This window comes from Staurois parvus, unplaced genomic scaffold (assembly GCF_062004578.1).
Source record: "Staurois parvus isolate SC_StPar_1 unplaced genomic scaffold, SC_StPar_1.0 ptg000184l, whole genome shotgun sequence".
Lineage (NCBI taxonomy): Eukaryota > Metazoa > Chordata > Amphibia > Anura > Ranidae > Staurois > Staurois parvus.
In genome coordinates, this window is record NW_028317980.1 from 7,556,056 (window position 1) to 7,572,494 (window position 16,439).

The window sequence follows — 16,439 nt, forward strand, 5'->3', positions numbered from 1 at the left end:
TTTTGAGTTGTAATTAAAGTGGTTCTAAGGGCAGAAGGTTTTTTTTTTACCTGCATTCTCTGCATTAAGGTAACAAACCTCCTGTGTTCAGATGCAAAACCAACCATTGCAAACAGCAGGTAAGGATGACGTGTTTGTTTTTTATAAAATAAAAAAAAATCTGAGTACAGTGTGGCACGGGAGTGCAAAATCACGTGTATATGTACGTCATGTAACATTTCCGGGTAGGGGGCGCGCGCGTCCTACCTGTTCCGCCATTAGCAGCCGCAGCTGTCAATGACCGGGTCCTGGCTGGTGATTACTCGCAGGCGCCCAGTGATTGCTGAGCATCTTCAATGGGGAAGGGGGGGGGGAGAACTGTTTGTAAACAAAACAGTTCTCTCCCCTGCCAGCTCATGCACACTGCTTTGCATGGCAGTGTGCTTACAGTGAAGCACAAACACCCCGCTCCACAGTAAAACACTCCCAGCACACAGTTAACCCTTTGACAATTAACCCACATGTTAACCCCTTCCTGCCCAGTGCCATTAGTACAGTGTCAGTATTTTTTATTAGCACTGATCACTGTATTGGTGTCACTGGGGATGTCAGTGACACCAAGTCATTTCCCCCCAGTGTCAGAATGCCTGCCGCAGTCCCGCTATACGTTGCTGATTGCTGCCATTACTAGTAAAAATAAAAATATAACAGCTTCAACTCTTCTGGGAAGGCCGTCCACAAGGTTTAGGAGGGTGTCTATGGGAAGGTTTGACCATTCTTCCAGAAGCACATTTGTGAGGTCAGGCACTGATGTCGGAGGAGTAGGCCTGGCTCGCAGTCTCCGCTCTAATTCATCCCAAAGGTGTTCTACGGGGTTGAGGTCAGGACTCTGTGCCGGCCAGTCAAGTTCCTTCACCCCAAACTCGCTCATCCATGTCTTTATGGACCTTGCTTTGTGCACTGGTGCGCAGTCATGTTGGAACAGGAAGGGGCCATCCCCAAACTCTTCCCACAAAGTTGGGAGCATGAAATTGTCCAAAATGTCTTGGTATGCTGACACCTTAAGAGTTCCCTTCACTGGAACTAGGGGGCCAAGCCCAACCCCTGAAAAACACCCCACACCATAATCCTCCTCCACCAAACTTTACACTTGGCACAATGCAGTCAGGCAAGTACCGTTCTGGCAACCGTCAAACCCAGACACGTCCATCAGATTGCTAGACAGAGAAGCGTGATTGATCACTCCAGAGAACACGTCTCCACTGCTCTAGAGTCCAGTGGCGGCGTGCTTTACACCACGGCATCCAAAGCTTTGCATTGCACTTGATGATGTACAGCTTGGATGCAGCTGCTTGGCCATGGAAACCCATTCCATGAAGCTCTCTATGCACTGTTGTGCTAATATGAAGGCCACACCAAGTTTGGAGGTCTTTAGCTATTGACTCTGCAGACAGTTGGTGACTTCTGCGCAATGTGCGCTTCAGCATGCGCTGACCCCGCTCTGTCATGTGACGCGGCCTACCACTTCGTGGCTGAGTTGCTGTTGTTCCCAGTTGCTTCCACTTTGTTATAATGCCACTAACAGTTGAGCGTGGAATATTTAGTAGCCAAAAAATGTCACGGATGGACTTATTACACAGGTGACAACCTATCACGGGACCACGCTTGGAGTCACTGAGCTCCTGAGAGCGACCCATTCTTTCACAAATGTTTGTAGAAGCAGTCTGCATGCCTAGGGGCTTGAATTTATACATCTGTGGCCATGGAGGGGATTGGAACACCTGAATCCAATGAGTTGGAGGGCTGGCCCAATACCTTTGGCAATATAGTGAATTACTGCATCCCCACTTGTCTACATCATGCTGGCAGGAGTCAGGCTTTTCTACTCAGGCTAGTACTTTGAGCACCTTTTCTTTTGTTACACCTGGAACAATGAAAGCATTTTTGGACTCTTCCACCAGCTGCTTGTGGTATTTATACATGCATTGATCCAAGGACAGGCTGCTCAAAGAAAGAAAAGAAATACACGACTGTTACAATTGTTTGAAAAGCGTTTTGACATTGAGAGATGACATTTAACCATTTCTGTGCTTTAGCTTGCCGGGAACCGAAGATCCCAGATTTGGTGCGCCAGAAAGTCCTTCCCTCCCAGGTTCAGACTCGGTGAGCTCTCTGTGTCTTGTAAGCCGTCTAGATCTCTTCACTAAACATGAAATACATCATTAGTTGTATCTTCAAAAAAAAAAAAGAGGATTGTGTGTGTTCTGGATAATCCGGCCTTATGTCATCCATTTTGTGTCTTGGTTTCTGTATCATGCCATATGTAATCCATCTTGATGCCGTGTAAAGCCGCCAGGGATCGTTATAAGTCACTAACAGATTACACACCACTGCTAACCAAGAAATTCCATGTCATGTTTCCATAAGTTAACTAATGAAAAATAAAAATATATGACCTGATGGGGATATTGTTGCTTTTTCCATATAAAGAAAATAAGCAGCAAAATCAATAACCCCTTCAGGTAGACCCCTAATTCAGGAAGAGCCCGCTTCATTTCCTGGTTGGAGGACATCCTGCATCATCTAGCGTTTTCCTCCCCAGCCTTACTGTCCCTAGTCCGCCCCTTCATTCATTGGATTTCAGTTCCTTGCAATTATAATGGCTTAATGTCACATGTGGGTGTTACCTATAGTGTTCTAGTTGTGCATACAGTCTGCCTGTCAGGACCTGGATCACCTGCTGGTGGTACTGTGGTTCCTTGGGGCGAAGGGTTGTAATTTCAGTGTCCCCCAGTGGGTGCCTCACTGTCCCTAGCCTGCCCCTTCATTCATTGGATTTCAGTTCCTTTCAATCATAATGTCTTACTGTCACACGTGGGTGTTACCTATAGTGGTCTGTTTGTGCACACAGTCTGCCTGTCAGGACCTGGATCACCTGCTGGTGGTACTGTGGTTCCTTGGGCGAAGGGTTGTAATTTCAGTGTCCCCCAGTGGGTGCCTCACTGTCCCTAGCCTGCCCCTTCATTCATTGGATTTCAGTTCCTTTCAATCATAATGTCTTACTGTCACACGTGGGGGTTACCTATAGTGTTCTGTTTGTGCACACAGTCTGCCTGTCAGGACCTGGATCACCTGCTGGTGGTACTGTGGTTCCTTGGGTGGAGGGTTGTGATTTCAGTATCCCCAAGTGGGTGTCTCCCAGCAGACCGCAGTAATCAGTTTCCACCTGATGCTGGCTGCTGGGGGAGTATTTAGGTGCTCCTTTACACGGCTCAGATTTTGGCTGATTCCGGGGAGTGGCCCTGCCAACACCATCCAGCTTGACAAACGATTAAAGAATCAAAGGAGCTGGGCAGTAAAAAAGTCCACCAAAACAGTGACTGCAGCAAGCCAGATGCAGTCACTGTTCGGGTATTCTGACAGCCATGCTGGCTGGTTGTCAGGATACAATAGTTGGTAGTGGGAGACTCATCCATCTATGCTGTATAGCGTGGATGAGGGAATTTATGGATATCCTTCGTTCAGCCCGCTGTATGGCCAGCTTTACTCATGGCAGCTGAACAGGGTGGCAGGTGAATAAGGGAAAGATGAGCATGTGCAGCTGGGAAGGTGGTGCAGTAAAGGGAACTTGTTGGCTTGCCCTGTATAGCATGTAAAATACTTCTATGCATCTGTTGGAAATCTCTTTGGAAAAAATCTTTTCCATAAACTCTGAAGTGACTCAGTCGTTGAGTTATGTTGGAGGTCTCTGCTGCCATGTTTGATCATGGAAGGTTGGTGGGAGTCTCTAAAGGCAAATTTGCAGCTCTGACCAGGGGCGGACTGACAACTCATGGGGCCCCCGGGCAATAGGGGATCATGGGGCCCCTGTGTCCTTGCCCAAACTCAAAAAAGCCTATGAAAAGGTACATGGGGCATCTCATGGGGCCCCCTACTGACCCTGGGCCCCCGGGCACTGCCCGAGTTTCCAAATGGTCAGTCCGTCCCTGGCTCTGACAGGATGACTTTCTCTCTTTTTTGGTGTGCTTGAGTGAAGGTTTCTCATGAAATCTGTTATTTCTTTGTCCTCAGGGAGACTCCACTACACCAGTTATACTCCAGTTCATTCACCAAGGAGAAGAATGACATCTACCCAACCAAGAAGCCGGCTCTTCCACCTGGAGAACTTCCTCAGGGCTACCACCATCTTCACACACAGCTGCAGTATGAGTGTGCATCTCAATTTTACAAACGCACAGGGAGCAGCAGGAGGACCTGTCTGAAGACCGGGAAGTGGAGTGGCAGAGCACCATCTTGTATCCCTGGTATGTGCGTTGTGTTATCTCAGAATTTCGCCGTGTTGAGATTTCGGGGGGCTCGGACAAGCCTTATCACCAGCCAAGAGTTTGGTTGGTGGTAGAAAGTTCCTTCTCAAGATTATGGATGCATGGTCCTCTCCATCTCATACACACATGCTGTACTCTTCATATACTTCTGTATTTTTATTGTGAGTCCAGCAAGAGTTGGTTGGCATCAAAGCTTGACAAAAAGACAAATAGGATAGTTTCCAGCCACTGTTGGGAAGGTAGGAAGCAAAGGTTGGAGTAAGGAGGAAATTGTCCTCATTGGTGAATAAATAGACAATTAGGCAAGTCAAAGATTATTTTGTTTTTTTTTCTGTTGATGGGGGAATCCCTCTGGCAGCACTATTGTGTTCTGCTACCAGCAGGCAACCTTTCCAAACAGCAGAACACAATGATTGCTGCTAATGGCTTTAGCCGCCGGCAGTAATCATATGCAAAAAATCAGACAGGCTAGTTGTACCCAAGTCGATCGATAGATTGAGATTCTATCCATCTATGTCCAGCTTTACAGCCTTCCTTGGGACACCTACCCAATGGGCCTGGCATCCCCCCATTAAGGCAGGACACAGTCCACAGCTTGCATCAGGGCTGAAGGGTCTTGGGGAGAGATGAGCTTGGGCGTCCCGCTTACTCATCTCTAGCCAAATGCTGAACTCTTGTCCCATGGCTAACATAAAGAGGCTGGCTGTGGGGCAGGAATGACCCACTCTGCAGCTCACTGGAGTAAAGGTTCAACATCTGGCTGGACATGAGTCCCCAAGCTCATCTCTAGTCTTCAGAGGTGTATTGAGGCGGAGTGCTGCGATGTTTTCAGGAAGCTATGTACAGCCCTCTGCTGGCCCCTACCACTAGCTAGGATCTGCCTTCATAGCATAGAGGAGCACAGAGACCCAGTGATGATATAGCTGGGTCTTAAAAAGAGCTATGTGATAAAATGGAAAGGTTTTATTTTAAAACATTTTTAGCATGTTGTTTGGGGATGGGGGGGGGGGTCAAGGAAGGCAAATTATATGCAGCATAAACGTCAGCTTTAAAGGGCTTTATGTTAGGTTACAAGGGTGGGTGGTTGACCTCTTTAACCCTTGCCAATGACCCCTTATATTTTTTGTTGTATTTTCATTCATTTAATTAGTCCACATAGCTGCAGGAAAGCATATTGAGCCATTCAAAGTCACATTAACCCCTTGACCCCAAAGACGTTTACAGTCTAAATTCCATATAATATTACACTGACACACACTCAGCATTGCCAGGTAATAGGATTAGCCTACCAGTATTATTTTTAATTGGTAGCAGGGCTGCTGTTAGAATCCATGGGGCCCCATACAGCTAAACTGACAGGCCCCCCCCCCCCCAAAAAAAAAAACACTTAAGTTATAAATGAACACAGTGAGTGATTGGTGCGGATCACTCATTGGGTTCATTCAGGAAATAAAGGGGCTGGTAAATGTGACATATTTACTGGACCCTTCCTCCACTCTCCATCCTGAAGGATCCTATTGTGTGCTTGCAGCTGTCGTTGGGAAGGAGAGGAGGGAGCCCGGCATTGTGGGGGCCCACAGGAGGGCCTGGGCAACAGGGGGAAATATATGGTGCAAAGGGAGGGGGATTGGTGTGACAGGGATGGGGGCAATTACTGGAATCGATCCCCTATATAGCTCTCTCTGCAGCAGCTGCAAGCCAGCAGGAGGAAGAGGAGAAGAAGCAAACGAGTAATTGCCCCCCCACCACCACCACCATGCAGATCACCCTCTCTGCCCACATCCGATTCACCCAGCTGCCTGGGCCCCCCTGCTGGCCTGGGCCCCATACAGGACGATAGGTGGTACCCCCTTATTCACAGCCCTGGTTTGTGGGATGAAGTGAGATACCTTGAGGAAACTTTGACGAAACACAAGGGGAACATACAGTATATAGAATATTCATGCAGTTTGTACCCCCTGGTGGTGACTAAGCCTAGAACCCCAACGCTGCAAAGGTACACTGCACTTAGGGGCTGCCCTCATAGAACATGACATCTTCTAATTTATGAGAACATAGCACTGGAAAACTTTGCTCGCTAAATTTCCATATTTTTTTCTTTTTGTAAAAAAAATCCAAATGCTCGATTGTTCCTTCTCTTCTCTAATTCGGTCTTTTTTTCCTTTTCCTTTACAGTTTGTGGGAAATTGGGGAACTTCACCATCTCACGGATATCTGAAATGCGTTGGCCATGGCAGGCCGCCCTGTACCGTCGATCTAACGGGGTGAAAGGTGCCAACCTGAGGAAGGGCACCTGGGTCCTGGTGTGCAGCGGAGCCCTGCTAAATGAGCGCACGGCGGTGATCGCCGCTCACTGCGTGACAGACCTAGGCAAGAGCACCATTATCAAGGTGTCAGATCTGAAAGTGGTGCTGGGAAAATTCTACCGAGACGACGAGCGCGACGAGAAGAGCCAGCAGCATCTGCATGTCAGTAACCATGGCAACTGGGAGCAGGGATGTATATGGGATGGGTAGCGTTCCCATAGGATGCAGGCTGTGTTCACAGCTTTCTGTATGGAACAATAGAGGTGGTGGACTCTGTTAATGATTTGCTGATCTGTGATTTAATGGTGGCTCTTCCCAAAAGACTCTGTTCCCATCACAGCAAAACGCAAGCATTTCTCATACAAGGATGTGAGCAGGGGCAGACTGACAACTCATGGGGCCCCCGGGCAATAGGGGATCATGGAGCCCCTGTGTCCTTGCCCAAACTCAAAAAAGCCTATGAAAAAGGTACATGGGGCGTCTCATGGGGCCCCCTACTGACCCCGGGCCCTCGGGCAGTGCCCGAGTTTCCAAATGGTCAGATGTATGTGTGCCCTCATTCCTAATGAAAAATGTGATGACAACTAACCACAAATAATAGCGCAACCCTACGCCTACAATTAAATAAATATGTGAATGTTCATATATAAAGTACTAAATAAATAGATAAATATATCCACCACCACATATGTGCACATTCATAAATATCAAAAATCAATAAGTCCATTCAAAAAAAGTCCATGAACAGGAGCGGACTGACCATTTGGAAACTCGGGCACTGCCCGAGGGCCCGGGATCAGTAGGGGGCCCCATGAGATGTCCCTGGTAACGTTTTCATAGGCTGTTTTGAGTTTGGGCAGGGACACAGGGGCCCCATGATCCCCTATTGCTCGGGGACCCCATGAGTTGTCAGTCCGCCCCTGTCCATGAATGATCCTTTCAAAAATGAAATAATAGGATTATGAGATCCTCCTTCACCAACGTGACATCCAGTGCTCAAAACACCCCATCAAAATGCACACTCACCATGTGCTGGTGATAAACCAGCATATCTTTATATATCCAGCCATCCACCACAATGCTCCGGTTATTAGGAAATCCTCTCATATCCAATTAGCACATGTGAATAGAAAACATACTCGCCATTGTGCAATATCATCCAGCTAGTTTATTGGTAACAAAACCCCCCTTAAAACCGCACTCACAATGAGTAAAAAACAAGCAAACATTGATTAGGAGCCACAGGCTCTGTCTCCGGCGTCTCACCCACCCGCCCTCAACCAAGATGGCGATGGTACAACCACGTGGTCCGGACACATGGGATAGCGTGCGTGCGTGATGACGTCACCGATAGCCATCATTCATATATTGCCACTTTGTCAATCCTACTTCTAACCCCGAAACATGATTTGGTGAGGAGAGCTCAACACAGACCAATGAAAATAGCACACAGTGTCCCTAACCCAGTGTTTCTCAACTCCAGTCCTCATGGAAAAAAAATTGCCAGTTTGCGGCGTTTTGCCACATTTTTCAGTGTTAGAGCATTTTTACGCTGAAAACTCCTCTAGAAACTCACTAGTTCTGGGGGGTTTTCCAGCCAAAAAATGTCCCTGCCAAAAAAAACGTTGATTCCAGTCTATGTGTGCATGGATACATAGGATAACATGCTGGGGGGTTTATTGACTGTAGAAAAAAAGTCAAAAGCCAAACAAGGCATTTGCCTAGGGCGGCATTTTTTTAGAGGGGCAGCATTGCCCCCTGGAAGAATGGGCATATGCGGCATGGGGACCAGATGGGATCTGAGACAGGCTGTGGGCTGCTTGATGGTGTACGCAGAGCTCAACTGTCGTTCCCAGAATTGTCCAGAGCTGTGAAGTTGTCTTCCTCTCTGTCACCGTGGAGGGGTGTGGGGTGTTGTGCTAGTGGAAGCCTTTCTCCGGTGGGGGTGGGGGATGAGGCAGGGGTGTTATTGGCCACTGTCAGGCTCCCTCTGCGTGGTTGGGGTGGGGTCTTCTGGTGTTGGTCAGTGTCAGGCTCTCTCTCTGCCGGGGGGGGGGGTCCAATTTTTGTGTTGCCTAGGGCAGCACAAAACCTAAATACACCACTGCTCCCACCCCCATTCTGAGCCTATTCAATCTACCCTGTGAAAGATGTCTGTACTTACCTATGCTGAAGCAGCTCCGGTCCGGTCTGGTCCCATGATCGGGTCCCAGTACCAGCTTCAGAGTAGAAGAGAGGCAGCAACATCGGCGGCAGGACCTGTGCGATGACACCACCCAGAGACTTACTATGGGGCATTCGTTGTTGGCTGTCCCTCCTTTACATTGGAGTCGACGTTGGGACCCGATCATGTGACCGGACTGGAATTACTTCAGAATAGGGATAGACATCTTGTATTTTACAGGGTAGATTGAATAGGCGTAGAATGGTTCGGTCACATGATCAGCCATGTGAACGATCCATTAAAACTTCAAGCCCAACTGAATCTAGCTCAGTACATTCCAGGTGCATCAAAACAAAAGGTGTAAATAGTCTTGCATTTTGGTTTTCTTTAAGAGCAGCCACTGCTGGAGTAGAAAAGCCTGTCTCCTTGCCAACAGCTACAGAGTGGGGCCCAATCTCTGTGTGTGGAACAAGTGGCCTCTCTGTAGAGGTCTAATATGCCCCCTGCTGAGTCCAACCTATAGCCCTGCAATCATCAAATTTGTACTCTCTGCTGATTGAAGAGCCCTGGCTTGGGCAGGGCTTTACAACCTTTGTAGATCTTTAGGACTTGTTGCTCCCTGTATTTTCAGTTAATTGGTTTCTTGATCTCTTTATGTTTTTTTCTCAGATCTCAGCCATCATTGTGCACCCCAACTATGACCCCATTCTGCTGGATTCCGACATAGCGGTCATCAAACTCCTGGACAAGGCCCGTGTCAGTGACTACGTGCAACCGGTTTGCCTCGCCTCATCACCAGAACTTGACTCCTCCACCCTGGACACCAGGATTGTCACAAGTGGCTGGAGGATTCTCTCTGACCCCAAGGTCCCAGGTTATAAGAACGAGACTCTTCGTGCCGGTCTTGTCTTGCCAGTGGACTCACTACTGTGTGAGCAGCAGTATGAGGAAAATGGCATATCCGTCAGTGTGACAGAAAGCATGTTCTGTGCCAAGCAGGTGCCAGGAGCTTCTACTCACATCTGTCCTTCAGAGACTGGTGGTATTGCTGCTGTCTTACTGCCGGGAACTACATCCTCTGAGAGCAGATGGCACCTTATGGGACTGGTCAGCTGGGGATATGATAAAACCTGTCAGCAAGACTTGTATGCAGGCTACACCAAAGTCGGCACCTTCAAGGAATGGCTAGAAAAAAATATGAAGTAGACTCTGAGATGAAAGGGACTTGGTGATGGGGTAATATCCAAGGACTAGGAACTGTGCTCTGTCCCATATTTATGTATTTATATCCACAATACAGTAATCTGCATCTCATCTCATTTTAGATAACTAGGCCCTTGAGGACTTTCCGAAATTTGCTGAAGAATTCCTGGTTTTACCTAATAACACGCATTTTGATAGGAACATGCGTTCTGTTCCAGAGTTTTGGTGTGCTGTTGGCATCATCATGCTTGTGTGCCAGAGAAAGCGTGTACCTGAAGGGTCACTTAGACAATGGCCAGTGTTCTTGACATACTACGAAGGTTCTAAAGCAGTAGAAATCAACTAGCTTCCAAGCGACCACATACATCTCTCTACTCCTTTTTGGCCTTCATGACAGTGGTAAAATAATTAAAAATAATCTTTCGTTTTTACTTTCTCATATGTGAATTTCTACAAGGGTGGAACTAAACAACTGCAATGTACATAGTTCTGAGTATTAGAGCTGCCATGCTTGGCATAGATAGTTCCTAAAGCTGAACTCCAGCCATACCTTTAGTCTTGTACAGTTGTACCGACTCCTCTTCTGGAATTGCTTCCTCTGATTTCACTGTGAGCTTCTTCCAATGTGTATGAGAGGCTGCAACAAGTCAAATAGAGTCCACCTTGTTTCCTGGCTGGATGACTTGCATCATCTAGCTCTTTCATCCCCAACCTTACTTACATAGTTACATAGTTGGTAAGGTTGAATAAAGACACCAGTCCATCCAGTTCAACCTGTGTGCTCATGTCAAAAACTCATATCCCTGTATATTCTGTTCACTAAGGTGCCCATCCAAGAATTTTTTGGAACTATCAATACTTAATAGTATTGATAGTATAGTATGAGTTACTGTCCCTGCCCCGCTGCTTTTATTCACTGGATTTAGGTTCTTTCAATCATGGAGGTTCAGCATCACGTATGGGCTTTATCTAGGGTGGTCTACATGCAAATTTATTATGTCTAACAAGACAAACTCCTTTACACTGACACTCACCCATCAGGACATTTTGGCAATTGCATAACCCTACGAGGAGCCTGCCCACTGCTTACATCAGGACCAAGGGTTCTTAGGAGGAGTACTGAGGAAGCGTGCTGTGATGTTTCCTGCCAGCTTCTCTCACCAGCCATGATCTTCCTGCATTGCACAAAAAAATCACAGAGACTCAGTGATGACATCACTGGTTCTAAGGTTACGTATGTATTGAAAATGGCAATATTTGATTATTTAATTGGGAGAGGGGGAACCAGGGAAGACAAAATATAAGCGGATGTACGCAAACCTGACACTAAAATCTAAAAAAAATAAAAAGTCAATGTAATTTTTACAAGTCATTTAAGCTATTTCAACTTTTAGTAAAATAATAGTTGGTGATCCTTCCATGAAGGTCCCTGTTGGGGTGCTTCCTGTCATAGGGTGACAACATGCGGCCCTTGTGCTCCAGTTGCGCTCCTGCATTGTCATCCTCTTACATGGACTTTCAATGGAAACTACAAATTGCAGGCTAGCACACATTATGCAGGTATGATCCACCATCAGGAAAATCATGCTGATAAATGCCATGCAGCTATCGCTGGAGTGCATGTCGTCAGGACATGGTTACAAAGTGGCTGCTGGAGAGCATCAGCTCTGGAATGCATCAAATAATGAAAAACAAGTGAAGACAAGTTTTAATTCTGAAAATTTACTTAAGATGTGCAGTGCTTTAGCAAGCTAAATGCCATTCACTTAGGGTTTATTTCTACTTTAACAAATTATTTTCACCAGCGATGGTCCCCAGTGCTGGTGGTTTCACTGCACTGAAATCTACAGGCACTTCAACTAGAGGCCCAATTCAGACATGTTAATCCTGAAATTAAGGTATAAAACCACGTCACATTATTCTTTCTGACAATCAGAATTAAAAATCATTCTATCTGCAGGCCATGAGGAATTGCCTTATACTTATAAGGCCCCCCAAAGGCTAATTGGTTGCTCATCAGTGATGTAGAGTCTTAAACATTCTCTCTCCTCACAAAGGTTGCCATTGATGACTTCTCTTTCTGCAAATGCTTGTGCCTGGCTGTCACAATGACCATAATGCTTCAGTACTTTGAATCACTAACTCTGCCTTGCTCAGCCAGGATTTTGTGGAGCCCTATGGGCTCCTCAAAAGGTTGTTCCTCCAACAGCAATTTCTGCTTCTCAGATTTGTAACCACTGACACCAATAATTTTATTAGCTATCTGTAGAGAAACAGTTTTTGCACTGATTACCAATGTAAGGAGCATTCTGCCTACTGACCACCAATGTAAGGAGCATTCTTCCCACTGACCACCAATGTAAGGAGCATTCTTCCCACTGACCACCAATGTACGTTGCATTCTTCCTACTAACCACCAAAGTAAGGATCATTCTTCTCACTGACCACCAATATAGGGAGCATTCTTCTCACTGGCCACCAATGTAAGGAGCATTCTTCCCACTGACCACCAATATAGGGAGCATTCTTCTCACTGGCCACCAATGTAAGAAGCATTCTTCCCACTGATCTCCAATGTAAGGAGCATTCCTCCCACTGACCACCAATGTAAAAGCATGCTTCCCACTGACCACAAATGTAGGGAGCATTCTTCCTACTGACCTTCAATGTAAAGAACATTCTTCCCATCGACCTCCAGTGTAAGGAGCCTTCTTCCCACTGACCTCCAATGCAGGGACTATTCTTCCAACTGACCTTCAATGTGAGGAGCATTCTTCCCACTGACCACCAATGTAAGAGGGATTCTTTCCACTGACCACCGATGTAAAGGGCATTCTTCCCACTGACCATCAATGTAAGGGTCATTCTTCCCACTAATCACCAATGTAAGGAAGATTCTTTCCACTGACCTCCAATGTAAGGAACATTTTTCCCACTGACCTCCAATGTAAGGGACTTTCTTCCCACTGACCTCCAATGTAAGGGGCATTCTTGCCACTGACCTCCAATGTAAGGAGCATTCTTCCCACTGACCTCCAATGTAAGGGGCATTCTTGCCACTGACCTCCAATGTAAGGAGCATTCTTCCCACTGACCTCCAATGTAAGGGGCATTCTTCCCACTGACCTCCAATGTAAGGAGAATTAATCCCAGTTTATTAAGTTTTAGAACTAATAAAGACTTTTGAATTTTCTTCAAATTTTAAAATCTACATATTTCTTCTAGGTCAGGTCCTCACAGAGAATTGAAGGTAGAGGATCAGCACAAAAGTCAACAAACTAGCATTTTCTAAAGGAGGTCAGCAATTTTAGCCACCACCTAGGAAAACTTTACTTTAAAACACCCAGTGACATCGGAGAAGGATTGGCCAAATTGAATGTTTTTGGCACTGAGAAAAGGGTCTTTCTTGAACAATTGTTTCAGACATTGATTGACAGATATCAGCTGTGAAAGTGATCAGTTTGCAGTTTTTCATCCAGTAGTGGTAGCACTTCCAAGATGGAACAGGGCAAGGCTCTGTGCTGGTGTTGATCAATCAGAATCATTCCCGGAAGCCTTGCAAAGAAAAGAGGGAGAAGAGCATGGATTTCAAATCTCCTTTAGCCTCTATATCGGCTGTGTGGGCACTGACAGCTCATCACCCATGGAGGTAAATACAGTACATCAGGGACTTGGGGGGGGGGAAGGTGGTGAGGATGTAGAGTGTTAGTTCACCTTTTAATTTTTTTTCTGAGCAGGTGAACTACCTCTCTAGGTGACAGCATGCATTCCCTTGACTTCAATGCGTTTTGCCAAAATGGTGACATTTTACCACAATCTCCTAATTTCACCAGACTTTTTGGAAATAAAAGTGCCTAGATTCTGCCCATTCCTAGTTGTGAATGTTAAGTTAGTTATTTGTAGGTCTAAAAATTAAAAAAAATACATTTCTGCAAACTTTTTTTTGCATCTGTTTTGGGAAAAGTCTGAATTATGGCAATTCCAAAAAACGAAATCCTTTTACTTATATTATCCCGCTTAAGGGAGACTGTCCAACACTCCAGAATTCTGACTTCTTCTGGCTCTCTGCTCCATCCATATGTTCTTTGGATTATAAAACTGGGTCAATAATATTCATCTGCCCCCCAGGAAGACAGCTGCCAGCATCCTTCTGGCTACAGCAAATCTTTTCCTGGCAGTGGAGAGTGCGCTCGGAATACTTACATCCCTACCTTACAAATGATCTGAAACAGAACTCATGTGACAAGGTGTTGCCACGTGTCAGTTATGTATGTAAAACAGCAGAGATTGGCAGCAGGGGCAGCCAATCTCTGCTTTGCAGGCATACCCTTGGACTTGAGTTTTAAAATGGTGGCTAAATTGATGTACAAGGGAAAAATATGTTATTTTCTGACCTTTTACAATGTTACTCTATTACAAAGCACTTGTACATAGGTCCATTTATATCAGTCCTTACACCAGAGGAGCTTGAAATATAATCACCGTAGTAGTTACCGGAGATCAGCAATATCACTGACAATGCAGCCTTTTTGTTCACCAGAGACCACACACATCACTGGCAATACAGTCTATCAAGTCACCAGAAGCCACATATATTACCAACAATGTAGCCTATCCTATCACCAGAGACCACACTGATAATGCAGCCCATCCATTCACCTGAGACCACACATATCACTGACAATGCAGCCAATTTGTTCACCAGATTCCACACATATCACCAACAATTCCAACTATTTATTGTCCAATAGATCACACACATCACCAACAATGCAGCCTATCCATTCCCCAATAGATCACATGCATCACCAACAATGCAGTCTCTTCATTCCCCAATAGATCACATGCATCACCAACAATGGAGCCTATTTATTGTCCAATAGATCATACGCATCACCAACAATGCAGCCTATCCATTCCCCAATAGATCACATGCATCACCAACAATGCAGCCTATCCATTCCCCAATAGCTCACATGCATCACCAACAATGCAGCCTATCCATTCCCCAATAGATCACATGCATCACCACCAACAATGCAGCCTATCCATTCCCCAATAGATCACATGCATCACCAACAATGCAGTCTCTTCATTCCCCAATAGACCATAAGCATCACCAACAATACAGCCTATCCATTCTCTAATAGACCACATGCATCACCAATAATGCAGTCTATTCATTCACCAATAGACCATATGCATCACCAATAATGCAGTCTATTCATTCTCCAATAGACCACATGCATCACCAACAATGAAGCCTATCCATTCCCCAATAGACCACATGCATCACCAACAATGCAGCCTATCCATTCCCCAATAGACCACATGCATCACCAATAATGCAGCCTATTCATTCCCCAATGGACCATATGCATCACCAACAATACAGCCTATCCATGCGTTCCACTATTATTGCAGCCTATCCATTCCCTAATAGACCATAGGCATTACCAAATGCAGCCTATCCGTTCCCCAATAAACCACACGCATCACCAACAATGCAGCCTATCCATTCCCCAATAGACCATAGGCATCACCAACAATGCATCTTATTCATTCCCCAATAGACAACACACATCACCAGTAATGCAGCCTATCATTCCCATATAGACCATACTCATCACCAATAATGCAGCCTATCCATTCATCAGTGACCACACATACCACTGACAACGCAGGCTATCTATTCACCATAGACCACACATACCACTGACAATACAGCCTATCCATTCACCACAGACCACACACATTAGTATATCGATTTAATACAAATTAACATCAGGGCCAAGCTAACAACTTTATCTAAACTGCACTACAATTGCATCATACATATGCAGTGCTTACCCCCAAAGGAGCCTCTGATGTATGGGTCACCTGGTTCCAGATGACAACAACCTTTCTGGAAATGCCACACCCTCGGACACGCTTAGGCTAAATAAGGAACCAACAAAAAGAGTATGGCAATAGTAATAAACAATAACAGATAATAAATTGACAAAACACCATAAACAGTAACGGGACCAGGTGTCTCCGCACCTGACCTAGGGCCTTTTCAGACCCTTCTCACTGGCAAGTGTAGTTTAACCGTTTCACCCAAAAAACTGGCCCAAGCCCCCTGTTTCTCCTTCCTTTTCCTCCTCTCTCTAGCACTCAGCTTCTGGACCTTGTAGTCCCACACAGATCCACAACACTCCAATCTTTTTGGGGTCTTCCTCCCCCACAAGTCTTTGCTCCTTCCAGCAGTTCTAAAGCAAGCAAGGTGTGGCCATTCATCCCTAGGCTGCACTGCAGCCAATCACAGTGTCCTCTATATCCTGGACATTAGGCAGGTTTTCCTCTATCTCTATCACAAATTTGCCGATAAACGGTGTGTGATCTAAGGGTCCCAAATTTTGTGGAATTTGGACAATCTCATCCAAAGTGGCCACCATTTTCTCAAAGGTAATTATCAAAAAT

General features: G+C 45.8%; 1 protein-coding gene across 1 annotated transcript in view; it reads left to right on the top strand.

The window, feature by feature from the left end:
• PAMR1 (peptidase domain containing associated with muscle regeneration 1) overlaps nt 1-10,408 on the top strand; it is a 99,952-nt gene extending 89,544 nt beyond the window's left edge. Inside the window, exons 8-11 of the mRNA XM_089677353.1 lie at nt 2,076-2,142; nt 4,051-4,283; nt 6,480-6,772; nt 9,444-10,408. Coding sequence (XP_089533479.1) covers nt 2,076-2,142; nt 4,051-4,283; nt 6,480-6,772; nt 9,444-9,980 — 1,130 coding nt within the window. The 3' untranslated portion in view covers nt 9,981-10,408. The remainder of the gene's footprint in view (nt 1-2,075; nt 2,143-4,050; nt 4,284-6,479; nt 6,773-9,443) is intronic.
• Nucleotides 10,409-16,439: the final 6,031 nt, after the last annotated feature.